This window comes from Notolepis coatsorum (assembly GCF_963971535.1).
Source record: "Notolepis coatsorum genome assembly, chromosome: 8".
Lineage (NCBI taxonomy): Eukaryota > Metazoa > Chordata > Actinopteri > Aulopiformes > Paralepididae > Notolepis > Notolepis coatsorum.
Window position 1 is genome coordinate 148,302,742 of NC_140172.1, and position 16,223 is coordinate 148,318,964.

Below are 16,223 nucleotides of genomic sequence, written 5' to 3' on the forward strand. Positions count from 1 at the left end.
CAAAAACAACTTAGCCCTTTCACTACCACACTACAGGTTAACCCCTTCTGTAGTGTGGTTGTGAAAGGGTTAACCCTTTGTCGTGTGGCAGTGAAAGGGTTAACCTTCTGTATTGTCGCAGTGAAAGGGTTAACCCTTTGGTAGTGTGGTAGTGAAAGGGTTAATATTTATGGTTAGCAAGGGCTCTTAACAAAACACATATAGAAACAAACCCATGTGGGGAACAAACCACAATTCTCCTTTACACCAGGAAGCAACAGGGTTTATGGGAAATGTGGTTCTTAACGCGAGAATTAGGCTGCCGATTCTTTCGGCAAATTGGCAATTATACCAAGTATACCAAACTAATCTGACAAAGATATATGATGTGATATATTATTGTTGAGAATTCTACACATAGGGGGCCAAAAGAACAGTGGAAAAAGAAATCTAACAATATTTGGTATAAAAGTCCCATTCATAAAAAAAAAGAAAGCAAAACAAAAACCTCTATTATTTCAGAAAATAAAATGTAGTGTCTCCAGTAACAGGCGTTCTCGACATTAAACTCTCTGACTTTAAAGGTGACCTCAATCAGTATTCATATACATTACAGTATCAATGTAACAGTCTACCCAGACAGTAAGTTGACATTACAGTAGATTCAGGAGAGTGAATGTTTGATGATTGCCTGACTGAAATGAGAGAAAGATGAACACTGGAAAAGCTCTGGCACTTATTAAACTAGAGTGAGGCTTCAGCCAAGTCCTCACACTGGAGAACTCCCACCGCTCTGCCACAAAAGTAGTGTGTTCAGATTTAAAAAAAAATCGCCAGCTGAAACGTGTATCTCTGAAGGGGGGCGGTGCTTATAAAACAGGTCACATGAGCAGTGCTAGTGAAGGTGAGGTGCAAGTATAGCTAGCTTAGCTTTCCATACCATTAAAAGTCATTTTTAGAGAGATCCAAAACAAACCGTATGGACTCTTTGATACGATACAAAATCTGACATGATGTGGCCCAAACGAAACGGAAGACTCTGGTCTCTAATTGAATCCTTCAGATGAAGAACCTCTTTTTGAGTGGTGTGTGCGTTGGAGTGATGATGTGTTGGTTGTGTATTTTCAGACCAGGTATCAGAGAGAGGCCTACATTCCTATACAACGGGTTATAAAATAGTATATATATATATCGGCTCTTAACCCTTTCACTGCCACACGACAGAAGGTTAACCCTTTACTATCACACAACCGACGGTCGCCGACGGTTAACCCTCTGTGTATTGTCGCAGTGAAAGGGTTAACCGTTTTGGTAGTGCGGCAGTGAAAGGGTTAAAAGATGCACAGAGGATGGCAGGTTCTTCATCACAAAGGTTCATTTCATGAATAGTATCAACAACACAGAGGATGTGAGACCATCCTCTCAGAACTAGCTTCCATTCCTGACGTGAGACTAATCCAAGAATTAGAGAAAAAAAGAAAGAAAAAAAAAATATATATATATATAATTTGAAGGCAAATCAAAACAAAAACGACAAAAAACTGATTTTCATCATCACACTTTTGGCAAAACCTTTAGTCATCACTTGTATCTCTTGACATGAAAGAAAATAAGCTAAAAAGAAAAAAAGGCAATAGGAGTGTTTCTACAGTAAAGACTGGGGCTTGAGACGAGTGCAACGGCAGGACAGGACATAGTAAGCTAACGTAATGCTAAGCTAACGTATAATGCTCCTATGAGGATCAAGGCATTGGTCTCCATGTGTATAATTAAGTTTGCCTTACACGTACGTTTACATGATAAAGATGACGGGGTGGGTCATGAGAGAAATGTGGAAAAACGATTACACACAAACACAACGAGACAAGCGCTGGCTTACTGCTACGTCTTGTTAAGGTCTCCTTACAGGCGACCTTAGTGAGGTTCTCTTAGTCATGATCAACTCTACAGAACGCTACCGATACTTGGAACATTAAGAACAAAAAACAAACCCATTGTAATGCTTATCAAATTGCTATGAGGATATAGTTCATCTGTACAATTTTTATACGACAGTGTATATAATATTGATAGCAATCTGCTTTATTTCTATAGAAAAATATTTGCAAAAAGGCAAATTCCTGAAATTCGTCCGAAGAATCGCTACGGATTCCGAAAAACAAATTTTACACTGATTTGACTGAACGTTAGACGTCGCGCGCGGAACAGCGTGTTTCTTCATCGACGACGGAAAGAAGAGATTTAAAAGGAAAACGTTGAAACTCGTAAGGGAAGTGATGAAAAACATGGAAGAAAATAAATGCCCTTTGTATAAAAACCAGTGTTGCTTTGGGTGCTTTGCTCCAGGGCCTGGAATCCCTTCCTCTCTATTTATACTCTGACTTCTACCCGTTCTGTCAGGAAGCTGCGGACCGTCACTGAACGACAAACCCGTGCCTGTCGAGGTGAACCCAAGTCACGGACAGCGGATCAACCCGTCCCTGTCGAGGTGAACACAAGTCACGGAAAGACGAACCCGTCCCTGTCGAGGTGAACACAAGTCACGGACAGCGGATCAACCCGTCCCTGTCGAGGTGAACACAAGTCACGGAAAGACGAACCCGTCCCTGTCGAGGTGAACACAAGTCACGGACAGCGGATCAACCCGTCCCTGTCGAGGTGAACACAAGTCACGGAAAGACGAACCCGTCCCTGTCGAGGTGAACACAAGTCACGGACAGAGGATCAACCCGTCCCTGTCGAGGTGAACACAAGTCACGGACAGCGGATCCACCCGTCCCTGTCGAGGTGAACACAAGTCACGGACAGAGGATCAACCCGTCCCTGTCGAGGTGAACACAAGTCACGGACAGCGGATCCACCCGTCCCTGTCGAGGTGAACACAAGTCACGGACAGAGGATCAACCCGTCCCTGTCGAGGTGAACACAAGTCACGGACAGCGGATCCACCCGTCCCTGTCGAGGTGAACACAAGTCACGGACAGAGGATCAACCCGTCCCTGTCGAGGTGAACACAAGTCACGGACAGAGGATCAACCCGTCCCTGTCGAGGTGAACACAAGTCACGGACAGCGGATCAAGGAGGTCTACAGAGGCCGTTCGTCCTGTACATCGTGGATCTAAAGCATTCTCAGTTGAGTGGGATTTTGCCTAAAAATCAGTTACGAAAAAGTAAGAGAGTAATCGTTTCTTGGTCACTATGATGATAGTCGTGACCAAAATAGTGATAGAAATACCACGATACTACCATCGGTATCATGGTTTAAATTTGGTTATATCATGGTATTATTTAAGTACAAAGGTGGTACCATGGTGATACATAATTCTTACCATGGTTGTACCATATAGGTAAATCATTTATACAATGGCTGGTACCATGGTAAAACTACCGTCATAATACCGTGATCACTTTTCCGTAAGCGGGGAGGGGTTATTTTTAAATTATGTCTAGGGCAAAATCCCACTCCACTGATGTTTCTTGGGGTTCACTCCCTGGTATTCACCAACAGTCTCCATGACAACGGGCTACCAAGAGGATAACTTGCAAACAAGGTACCGAGGCCTCATCCGCGTCCTCTCTGAATCTTATTGCTCTGTTAGGAGGTTGTGTCAGATATCTTCTGTGTATCCTGGTGCCATACTAGATGCAACTCCTTAATGCCTTTGGACGAGATAGATACTCGCTACAACTGAACACACTAGGTTACCATGGCAACCTCATCTAATTACGTTACTCGGTGAATGGTAAAAAAATTTAATCAGGGTGGCGCACTGTAATCTTAAGACATCGCTTGACAATCTTAAACATTATATTATTGGAGGTTAGTATAGATGTGTCCAAACGTATAATCTGAGTTCTTGTGAGTTGTAACACAACAGCACACTTTCAAAGTGTCGAGTTGTTGACCTTATTGAGTTGTTATCTTTGTATATATTGTAAGTGTCAGTATTGGATAATATGCAGGGAAGGTCACATGGGAACAACACGGATACCTTTGAGCAACGTGTCATTAGTCCATGATGTGAGGGGAGAAAACGGACCCTGCTTGTTGCAAATATGCAATCGAGAATTTATATTGGTTCCCACATCCATACCATAATAACCAGAGGTGTTACGACATATTAGTCCTTCCAGGATTGTGCAATTTTCCAATTGAATATATGTGCTACATGTTTCAAAATGAACAACTCTAAGTTGCTATAAGGCTTTGCAAGAAAAAAAAAATCGCTAATTTCACTTGTGATATGCGATATACAGTCAGTAGCTACCGATCTGTGTGCATTGACAACACATCGGCACAAAGAAAATGTTGCAAATTGCCCTGCAATTTCGGGGGGGGGAAACCGACGCAAAATAAAGCGTTTTTTTTTTTTTTTTTTTGGGAATTATCACACACAGCAGTTGGTTGGACACATCGCACCTACTCGGAAAAATAACTCGGAGGGACTGGGCAATATTATACAGGAAGACGTACAAGTTAATTCAGCCGCTTTTCTGCTACAAGCACAGTGACTTCCTTTAAGCCCGAGAGGCTCCCACTGTCCAGGAACATCGTCCAAAGATTGCATGGAAAAGTGTCAGTTAGCAATGAATGTAACCTTTTAATGTAAATAAAAAATGTCTGAATAAAAGTGAATTTCTCTGATGGTAAATCCCCTGAAAACAAACTGGGAAGTCTCCTCTCTTACAGTGGTTCAAATCACAACACTCCAGCCGGCGCTCACACCCTCACCCTCAACATGCGGGACACGGGGCCAAACGCCGGACTCTGAACCAGAAAGCAATGGGCTACATTGGCATCACCTCTACAATAATACAGCATTTACAGACACAACTATTTTGGAACCCGACGTAAAATATCCCAGTTTGAGATACATGTTTCTGGAGCCTGAAGAAGAGACATGTTCACAGAGCAACAAGAGTAAAATAACGCTTTTTTTTGTGGCTGGAATTCAGTCGGTCAGGACTGTTTTACTGCATTAGGTAATGGGCCATCCCATAATAATAATAATAATAATAATAAACACTGTCAGCACAGATCACAAAGGCACTCTGGGGAACTTAAGGTAGTCTGAAGGGAAACCCTTTAAACACTATAGTTAATAAGTGCTAAGCTTAGCGGTTCGTGCTATACATTTGCTTCAAAGCCATTTTTGAAAGGCGATGTTTTTAAGGGAGGTACGGTCAATTTAAGCTTCACCTAAATGGAAATACAATTTCTGCTTAAACCTTGTGCTTTGTACCAGAATCAGACGAGCCACTCTGAGGTTTTGAATAATGAATACAGAAGGAAGGAGGGGGGGGGGGGGGGGGGACTGCCCTGGCGGGGCCCAGTTGGCAGCAGTGCGGCACTTCAGGGATCCTGGTTTGGAACCAGAGCAGACGTGCAGCAGGGCCTTGGGAGCCTGTGTGCATAACGACCTCACTGGGCTACGGGGGCGATCGGCTTCTCCTAGCTTCGCTAGACGAGGAGCAAACTGAGCATCAGGCATATAGAGGCAAAGATCAGGATGTTTTTTTGTGCAGCGAGTTTGGAGAAAAATATTACCTTTTCTAGTTGCCAATATTAATCTCGCCGGTTTTAGACGATGGAGATGTTAGGATCATGCAGCATGTTATTGGTGAAAAACATGTTAAAAAGGGGTGTGGCCTGTTAGGAACATGCAGCGTGTGATTGGTGAAAAACATGTTAAAAAGGGGTGTGGCCTGTTAGGAACACGCAGCGTGTGATTGGTTAAACACATGTTTAAAAAGGGGTGTGGCCTGTTAGGAACACACAGCATGTTATTGGTTAAACACATGTTTAAAAGGGGTGTGGCCTGTTAGGAACATGCAGCATGTTATTGGTTAAAAACATGTTAAAAAGGGGTGTGACCTGTTAGGAACAGGCAGCATGTTATTGGTTAAACACATGTTAAAAAGGGGTGTGGCCTGTTAGGAACACGCAGCATGTTATTGGTTAAACACATGTTAAAAGGGGGTGTGGTCTGTTAGGAACAGGCAGCATGTGATTGGTTAAAAACTTGTTAAAAAGGGGTGTGGCCTGTTAGGAACATGCAGCATGTTATTGGTTAAAAACATGTTAAAAAGGGGTGTGGCCTGTTAGGAACAGGCAGCATGTTATTGGTTAAACACATGTTAAAAAGGGGTGTGGTCTGTTAGGAACATGCAGCATGTTATTGGTTAAACACATGTTAAAAGGGGGTGTGGCCTGTTAGGAACAGGCAGCATGTTATTGGTTAAAAACATGTTAAAAGGGGCGTGGTCTGTGGTGCTTGTGCTTTCTACCTCACTGACTTCATTCTGTTGTTATCTCCACGTTTGCACATCTCATCTGAACTCAGTTTGTAAAACCTGGACTTTAAGTCGAGTTAAGAAAGTTATAAAAAAGCTTATTTGCCATTTAGAAATCAAACACTTACAAAAATACAACAAAAGTTTAGGTGGTCAAATACAGATTGTGGCTTTGAGGAATTAATCATGTAGTCGTCTGCGTATAGTCGAATTTGGCTTTCTAACCTAATAAGAAATCCATTAGAAAATGTAAATCTATTCAACAGTGTCACACTATTAACAAAAGTATTAATTGTTCATCTGTTAATCAACTATTGAAATTATTAACGGGGTACACCAAAAAACTATTTAGCACGTAATCTCACACATGCCCAAAAACTCTAAACAGTTTTGCACACATTCATTTAGTTTGACGGTTATTGGGAGTAAATTAGTTTGAATATGGCCACCAGTGATGTCATCAGGGACATTGAATCCTTGGTAGCAGTCCCTATAAGAAAAGGTATTGCATGTATTGTATTTCATGGGGCTGTAATTAACACAACACAAGGATTCAACAAAAGGGTGACATCACTGGTGGCCATATTCAAACTCATTTATGCTCAATAATAATGTGTCTTTTTGGATGTATGTGAGATTATGTGCAAAATAAATCAGCATTGTGTTTTGGTTAAGTGCCCTTTTAATATGAATTAATTTGTAAAATATATTATAGTAATACATGTTCTAATTCAAAGTTAATATATTATTTATATAGTCTATAGAATATGTTGTCATCACATGGTAACACTGTAGCTGTCCATGTTAAAGTATTAAAAACATATTCATAATTAGTTATAATGCAGTGCAAGTGGCATTAGTAACACAGATAATAGCTAATAATGCCTTATATCAATACCCACACACGATTGGACAGTTTGTAATTTGCTTCATTAAGAGACGTAACTTGTTATAATTATACATTAGAGCTGTATGCCTTGTAAAGTATTAACCAGGCCCATATTTATCATACAGCACTGAGCTAGGCACAACGCCTCACTATGACCTTAATAGCCAATCTGGTCTCAGATCAGCTTTCCTACGTAGAGATGCTCGATAAATACAGGCGCCGGAGTTCTAATCTGAATGCCTTATTCAGAAGTGATGCCAATGGAAATTGATTGATTGATACCCAAATGCAAACCAGAGCCAGACATGTTCTCACATCATCTAAGCCAGAGCCCTACAGCAGACATGTTCTCACATCATCTAAGCCAGAGCCCTACAGCAGACATGTTCTCACATCATCCAAGCCAGAGCCCTACAGCAGACAAATTCTCACATCCAAGCCAGAGCCCTACAGCAGACAAGTTCTCACATCCAAGCCAGAGCCCTACAGCAGACAAGTTCTCACATCCAAGCCAGAGCCCTACAGCAGACAAGTTCTCACATCCCAGCTGTGCCAAGTACTGTATGAGATGCACATTTATAGAAACTGCAACTATAGGACCACATACTAGCCTGGTTTCAGTACATTTCAGATCTCTGTCTGGTCCTTAGCGGAGAGTCTGTGAGACCAACTGAACAACTGAACAACTCAAGAGTCATTGATGTTAGCTGTGTTCTGATTGGAGCCCACTCTGACGACTAGGCGTGTTCTGATTGGAGCCCACCCTGACGACTAGGCGTGTTCTGATTGGAGCCCACCCTGACGACTAGACGCCACGGTGTGCATTCAAATTTCTAACCGACGAGTTCATAGCATTCGATTACATCATCATCATCATCATCATCATCGCAGACATCTTGGTAGGTGAACGACAGGCGATCGCAATAAAACAACGGGTGATCGTCATTAAATGACAACCGTGGGCCAAATGAGATACTGCATGTTGACGGCGGTTGAGCCCTATCGTCATGACAACACTATGAATGGTCAGGCAGCGGGGGCTCGGAGGAGGAGAAAGGGTTAATCTAGCAGTAACAGTTCAGACTGGACAGTATATAGATGTGATCTATCCTCTTGCAAAGAAAAGAAAAACGAAGAAAATGTACGGAGCATAAAAATCATGCAGAAATATCATGAATGTTAAATCCACACAATGTCGTTATCTAAGTTTTTAACTGTCAAAAACATATTCAAAGATCCTTAATATACATGTATGAAGAAAACTACATCTCGTACGTATGACCCAATACTGCCGGCAGTCAATCAGTCTAACAACAACAACAACAACAACAAAAATGTAACAAGACCCCTTATAGTTCCTTCCGTACAATAATAATAATAATAATAATAATAATAATAATAATAATAATAATAATAATAATAATAATAATAATGATAATGATAAAACACAGAAATGAAATAAGACATTAAATGTAAAACAGAGCACCTATAAATAAGCAGAACCAAATAACAAAAAAAAAACGGGAAAAAATTAAATCAAAACACTTCTATGAAGATATAACTATGGTGAGCCTTTAATATATATGGCATGGGGGGACCTAACGTGTTGTGAACGTGACTCTATACCGAAGCCACCTCAATGAGAAAACATTGTATAGGAGAGAGAGAGAGAGAGAGAGAGAGAGAGAGAGAGAGAGAGAGAGAGAGAGAGAGAGAGAGAGAGAGAGAGAGAGAGAGAGAGAGAGAGAGAGAGAGAGGGTGGCAGTTGTGCACTCTACAGGTGTGCAGGTACGGTATGCATAAATCAAAGCCACACATACACTGAAACACACAAACGTTACTTTTCCCCCTCAATGTGTGTGTATGGTAGAGGAGGGACATCCAACCACCCTGTCAGATCTGTTAGAGGAGGGATACCCAACCACCCTGTCAGATCTGTTAGAGGAGGGATACCCAACCACCCTGTTCAGATCTGGTAGAGGAGAGATACCCAATCTGTTAGAGGAGGGACACCCAACCCTGTTCAGATCTGTTGTCTCCCCTTCTTACAGTGTGCATATAAAGTCTTCCAGGCGTGTGCTTGCTTTTACACACACGCACGCACGCACGCACACGCACACACACACACACACACACACACACACACACACACACACACACACACACACACACACACACACACACACACACACACACACACACATAAGGGAGAGGCAGTGAGCAGAGAGGCACTGTGAGCTTGTGGCATAGAAGGAAGAGGAGAGGAGGAGGAGGAGCGCTGAGGGAAGGAGGGAAGGAGGAGAAGGAGGAGGAGAGGAGAAGGAGCACTGAGGGAAGGAGGGAAGGAGGAGAAGGAAGAGGAGAAGAGAGGAGGGAAGGAGGGAAGGAGGAGAAGGAAGAGGAGAGGAGAGGAGGAGCGCTGAGGGAAGGAGGGAAGGAGGAGAAGGAGGAGGAGAGGAGGAGGAGCACTGAGGGAAGGAGGGAAGGAGGAGAAGGAAGAGGAGAGGAGAGGAGGAGTGCTGAGGGAAGGAGGGAAGGAGGAGAAGGAAGAGGAGAGGAGGAGGAGCACTGAGGGAAGGAGGGAAGGAGGAGAAGGAAGATGAGAGGAGAGGAGGAGCGCTGAGGGAAGGAGGGAAGGAGGAGAAGGAGGAGGAGAGCTGAGGGAAGGAGGAGGAGGAGGAGCGCTGAGGGGAGGAGGGGGAAGAGGAGGAGGAGCGTTGAAGGAAGGAGGAGAGGAGGAGCGCTGAGGGAAGGAGGAGAAGAGGAGAAGGAGCCTTGAGGGAAGGAGGGAGGGTTCTACTCTAACGTGGCTTCACCTGGGGGCTAGTGAGGAGAGCTCAGTAACAAAACACTAAAGTCTTCGCTTGTTCCTTTGACCCGTGTCAAGTGACCTTTTGACCTCTGAGATATATTCGCTGGTAGGGGGGGGGGGGGGGGGGCTAGCTGTGAATAGTGTAGGAAGTACGTGTTAACAGTCGTGAAGTCTTAAATCAAACTGCAGTGTAAAATTTCCTTTTTTCTCTCTCTCTCGAAATTCTAAACATTAGTTTGGAATTGGTACTGTGTGGATGCTCAATTTGACGAGGCGGTCGACCTCGAGAACGCTTTGGATGGTGTTTTTAGTTTTGGTATTCGTCGCTCGGTTCACGGTCGAAAACGCTGTCACGTGAATGGCCTTGGCACAATTTTGGTATATTATAGACCTCTGTCCTCTTTTGTGGAGAGACAGAATGTATCTCAGAGGGCGATGGAGGAGAGGTGCGTCCCCCAGTCCTGTCTGTGTGGTCCGTGTGGTCTGTGTGGTCTCACGAGCTGAGGTGAGTCTCTCTCCTCTTCTGACTGCAAGTCAGGACGTCACAGCACAGGATCTGGGGTTAGTTTGTCTTTTTGTTTGTTTGTAAAATGTACACACACACACACACACAACTACACACACACACACACACGCACACACACACACACACACACACACATACACACGCACAAGCACACACACGCGCGCGCAATCATGAAGGATAGAGTTGAGAGTGAATGAGCCCCGATGGTTGGAATATAATAGTAAAGTGAGCTGTGCATCTCCTGGCTTTTTCATCCAATGAAATGCCTCTCTCCTCCTCAGAGGCCAGCCAATGAGGCGCAGCGACCGCCCCAGGTGCCGAGGTCTCCATAGTGTGGGTTTGTTTGTAAAGTTAAAGACGTTCGAAAAAAGCAAAAAAAGTTCTTCGCTTTTTTTTTTATTATTATTAACTTTTTATTTTTTTATATCTAGGTTGAAAATAGTTTTCTTCTCCGTTAAGTTTTTTTTCTTTCTTTCTTTTTTCCCCCCAGTTTTCTTCTCAAACCTGATTTTGGCCTAAAATGGAGTGTATTGAATAAAACCAAGCCGCTGGCAGTCGTTAAAGCTAGGAAAGACATGTGCACTACCTAACAACTCATGAGAAAGAACCCTAAGGTCGGCTACCACAAGATCCGTTTTTTTTTTTCTTTTTCTTTTTTACCGTATTCCTGACATGACCATTGCATTTTATGTTGAACATTAAAAAAATGTGAATTAAAGTGATATATATATATATATTTATATATATATATAATGTTTTTTTTCTTTTTCATAATTCAAACAACCTTTTTAACGTTAACTTTGTAACTTTTTTTCTCTCAAATACTTAGGAATCAAAACTACCAACTGTTTAGAGTCAAACGACTGTGCAATCTCTTGGTGGCAACCAACCAAATTTTTTTTTCTTTTTAATTATTATTTCTCAGAGTAGAGAGAAATAATTTGATATAAATGTTGATTCCTACTCAGTGGAGTCTAGAGCTTTGTGATAATAATTCCAAAGCCATTAAATGGCAGGTTTCTGTGAACAAACAGGAAAGGGAACTTGGGGGGGAAAAGGTCCTCAGTTTGTTCTCTCCGCTCCGGTTGGCGCTGCTTGTGTGTTCGATTCTCTTAATTAGTGACGGTCCTGACAGATGAATGTCAAACATCTGCAACTCCAGCAACAACAAAAAAGGAGGAAAATACTCTTAGAAAACATCTGAGGGGTGGGGGTGGGGGGAGAAAAAAAAGCTGTGAATACTGTAATATTAACGTCTGCTTAGGAGAGTTAAAACTCATCTGAGTGAGCAAAGTTAGAAAAACTCTTGAGGTGGCAAGTGAATCTCGGAAGGAAGCACGTTGCGCACGCACCCAGACACGCACAAATAAAAACACCCAGTCGCGTCTCTCTCTCTCTCTCTCTCGAGGAGGTTTCACCCGCGGCGTCCCCCTCCGCTCGTTCGCACCGCGTGGCCGACGGGCGTTAAGAAGAAGACCCTGTGGCCGGCAGGGCCATGGCGTCTAAGTGCTTTTTTCTTATCCTTTTCCTTTAATCCGCCCGGAAAACTCGACCGGGGTCTCTGCCGTCCGCTCTCTTTTTCCTTTTCTCTCGAAACGTGAAAACAACACCTCTTACTCCGTGTGATATGAAAAGTCTTTTAAAGGTGCCAGTTCTTGTCTGGCAACGTTGCACACAGGCTTGGCCTTTGGGAGTGTGTGCGGGCAAGGGCACTAGAAAAATAGGACTTGTTGTCTTCCCAGTACTGCGGGGTCAGGAAGGGGGAGACAGAGCGCAAACCTCCCAGTACTGTGGGGTCAGGAAGGGGGAGAAGGAGCGCGATCTTCCCAGTACTGCGGGGTCAGGAAGGGGGAGACGGAGCGCGATCCTCCCAGTACTGCGGGGTCAGGAAGGGGGAGACGGAGCGCGATCCTCCCAGTACTGCGGGGTCAGGAAGGGGGAGAAGGAGCGCGATCCTCCCAGTACTGTGGGGTCAGGAAGGGGGAGACGGAGCGCGATCTTCCCAGTACTGCGGGGTCAGGAAGGGGGAGAAGGAGCGCGATCTTCCCAGTACTGCGGGGTCAGGAAGGGGGAGACGGAGCGCGATCCTCCCAGTACTGCGGGGTCAGGAAGGGGGAGACGGAGCGCGATCCTCCCAGTACTGCGGGTCAGAAAGACGGAGCGCGATCCTCCCAGTACTGCGGGGTCAGGAAGGGGGAGACGGAGCGCGATCCTCCCAGTACTGCGGGGTCAGAAAGACGGAGCGTGTTTAGAACTCCCAGTCGTGAGGCTCGTCTTTGCTGGCGGCCTTTTCCAGACGGTGGATGATGTTGTTGAGGTTGGCGGCCTTCTTCTTGCGCAGGCTGCTGTCGCGGGGGTTACGGGCGACGGTGGTGGTAGCAGCGGTGGCAGAGGGCGGGGCCGCCGCAGAGGACGACGTCTGTCCGCCGTCGGGGACGCTGAACAGGCTGTCTAGGGCGCCGCCCTTGTGGTAGCTGCCGGTGCCGTCCTCCCTGTGGTCGGGTCCGCCGCCGTCGCCCTCCAAGGTCAAGCCTCCCGCGGAGCTCCGCCCCTCCGCCGTGCCCTCGGACTCCGTGCCGTCGCCGCTGTCCCCCTCGCTGGCCTTGCCGGACGGGGAGCCGAGCTCCCCCGCCGCCGCCTTGATCTCCTGGATGAACAGCTCCCTGCGGATACGAGACCTGGGGGCGCAGCGTCGGCAGAGTTAGGAACGTTGATACAATAAAGACCTTGACACTCATTGTAATGTCAGCCTGTGATGAATGGGCTGCACAGTACAAATCAACTTGTGCCCAGAGAGAGTGCAGTGGTTAAGATCTGGAACATGATCAGCCTTCCTACTGTCTCAATAAAGAACCTTCTCCCCTGTGTCTCCCTCTTTATTCTGGCTCAATAAAGAACCTTCTCTCCTGTGTCTCCCTCTCATCCTTCCTACTGTCTCAATAAAGAACCTTCTCTCCTGTGTCTCCTCTACTCTGTCTCCCTCTCAGCCTCCCTACTGTCTCAATAAAGAACCCTCTCTCCTGTGTCTCCCCTACTCTGTCTCCCTCTCAGCCTCCCTACTGTCTCAATAAAGAACCTTCTCTCCTGTATCTCCCCTACTCTGTCTCCCTCTCAGCCTTCCTACTGTCTCAATAAATAACCTCCTCTCCTGTGTCTCCTCTACTCTGTCTCCCTCTCAGCCTGCCTACTGTCTCAATAAAGAACCTTCTTCCCTGTGTCTCCCTCTTTATTCTGGCTCAATAAAGAACCTTCTCCCCCGTGTCTCCCTCTTTATTCTGGCTCAATAAAGAACCCTCTCTCCTGTGTCTCCTCTACTCTGTCTCCCTCTCAGCCTTCCTACTGTCTCAATAAAGAACCCTCTCTCCTGTGTCTCCTCTACTCTGTCTCCCTCTCAGCCTTCCTACTGTCTCAATAAAGAACCTTCTCTCCCGTGTCTCCCTCTTTATTATGGCTCAACAAAGAACCTTCTCTCCTGTGTCTCCCTCTTTATTCTGGCTAAATAAAAAACATTCTCCCCCGTGTCTCCCTCTTTATTCTGTCTCAATAAAGAACCCTCTCTCCTGTGTCTCCCCTACTCTGTCTCCCTCTCAGCCTTCCTACTGTCTCAATAAAGAACCTTCTCTCCTGCGTCTCCCTCTTTATTCTGGCTCAATAAAGAACCTTCTCTCCTGTGTCTCCTCTACTCTGTCTTCCTCTCAGCCTCCCTACTGTCTCAATAAAGAACCTTCTCTCCTGTGTCTCCTCTACTCTGTCTCCCTCTCAGCCTTCCTACTGTCTCAACAAAGAACCTTCTCTGTCTCCCTCGCAGCCTTCCTACTGTCTCCATAAAGAACCTTCTCTGTCTCCCTCGCAGCCTTCCTACTGTCTCCATAAAGAACCTTCTCTGTCTCCCTCGCAGCCTTCCTACTGGCTCAATAAAGAACCTTCTCTCCTGTGTCTCCTCTACTCTGTCTCCCTCTCAGCCTCCCTACTGTCTCAATAAAGAACCTTCTCTCCTGTGTCTCCACTACTCTGTCTCCCTCTCAGCCTTCCTACTGTCTCAACAAAGAACCTTCTCTGTCTCCCTCGCAGCCTTCCTACTGTCTCCATAAAGAACCTTCTCTCCTGTGTCTCCACTACTCTGTCTCCCTCACAGCCTTCCTACTGTCTCAATAAAGAACCTTATCTCCTGTGTCTCCACTACTCTGTCTCCCTCGCAGCCTTCCTACTGTCTCCATAAAGAACCTTCTCTCCTGTGTCTCCACTACTCTGCCTCCCTCTCAGCCTTCCTACTGTCTCAACAAAGAACCTTCTCCCCTGTGTCTCCCTCTTTATTCTTTATATCTTTAAATCTTTCTATCTTTAAACTAACAACAATAATACTGATGTGTGTCAGCAGCACCTGTAGTTGTGGAACCAGTTGATGACGGTGCTGGTCTTGAGGTTGAGCTGGGAGGCCAGCTCCTCGATGGTCTTGGGGAGGGGTAGGGCTTCTGCTGTAGGCCCTCTTCAGCGCCTCCTTCTCCTCGGGGGCCAGGACCACGCGGGGCTTCTTCAGGTGCGTCTGGGGGGCCTGGTGCTGCTGGTACTGGTGCGTCTGGGGCCCCCCGTGCTGGGGGCTGGCCCCCTGCTGGCCCCCCCCTGGAAGTCCAGCCCCCCGACTGGAACACAGCTCTCCCCGCTGCTGGGGCCCTCACTCATTGAGCTGTGACGCCGCTTCATGTAGGCTGGTGAGAGGGGAGAGAGAGAGAGAGAGAGAGAGAGGGGGGGGGGAGAGAGAGAGAGACAGAGAGAGAGGGGAGATAGAGAGAAGATAGAGAGAGAGAGAGAGAGAGAGAGAGAGAGAGAGAGAGAGAGAGAGAGAGAGAAGAGAGAGAGAGAGAGAGAGAGAGAGAGAGAGAGAGAGAGAGAGAGAGACAGAGAGAGAGAGGGGGGGGGGGGGGGGGGGGGAGAGAGAGAGAGAGAGGGGGGGGGGGAGAAGGGAGAGAGGGGGGGAGAGAGAGGGGAGAGAGAGAGAAGATAGAGAGAGAGGGAGAGAGAGAGAGAGAAATAATAAATTGAATAACATTTACATATTTCATTCACTGTCAAATCAAATATTGTAAAATTATTGTGCATATTGTATTGTGTGAGATGATGACTGCATAACACTACTACTACTACTACTACTACTACTACTACTACTACTACTACTACTACTACTACTACTACTACATACTACTACTACTACTACTACTACTACTACTACTACTACTACTACTACTACTACTACTACTACTACATACTACTACTACTACTACTACTACTACTACTACTACTACTACTACTACTACTACTACATACTACTACTACTACTACTACTACTACTACTACTACTACTACTACTACTACTACTACTACTACATACTACTACTACATATCGATGGCTGAAACGCAAAACCTCCTATCTGCAAAATATCAGATTTTCTGATTTCACTCTGGATGATGATAAACCTCCTGTCTGCACCTATTCTGTCTGTCTGCAAGATCTTTTCCAAAGGCCAAAAGCAGTGTATTGTATTTGCATTCTGCAAAAAAACAACAAGTTTAAAAAACATTGTTGTAATTTTCAGAGGTTTTGCGTTTCAGCCATCGATATACTGTAAGTTAACATTCTATTGAAATCTCCAGTCAGTCCAACAGCACACCACCAGGGGGCAGTCTTACCCTAGACATTATTATACGGTAACTCCAGGGCCCACTA

The 16,223-nt window shown here is 45.3% G+C and overlaps 1 protein-coding gene across 1 annotated transcript in view; it reads right to left on the reverse strand.

Annotated features, from left to right (window-relative positions):
* Window positions 1–8,734: 8,734 nt before the first annotated feature.
* cux1a (cut-like homeobox 1a) overlaps window positions 8,735–16,223 on the reverse strand; it is a gene marked incomplete at its 5' end in the record, with an annotated part of 168,706 nt that continues 161,217 nt past the window's right edge. Inside the window, 3 exon segments of the mRNA XM_084320602.1 lie at window positions 8,735–13,179; window positions 14,883–14,966; window positions 14,968–15,172. Coding sequence (XP_084176728.1) covers window positions 12,750–13,179; window positions 14,883–14,966; window positions 14,968–15,172 — 719 coding nt within the window. The 3' untranslated portion in view covers window positions 8,735–12,749.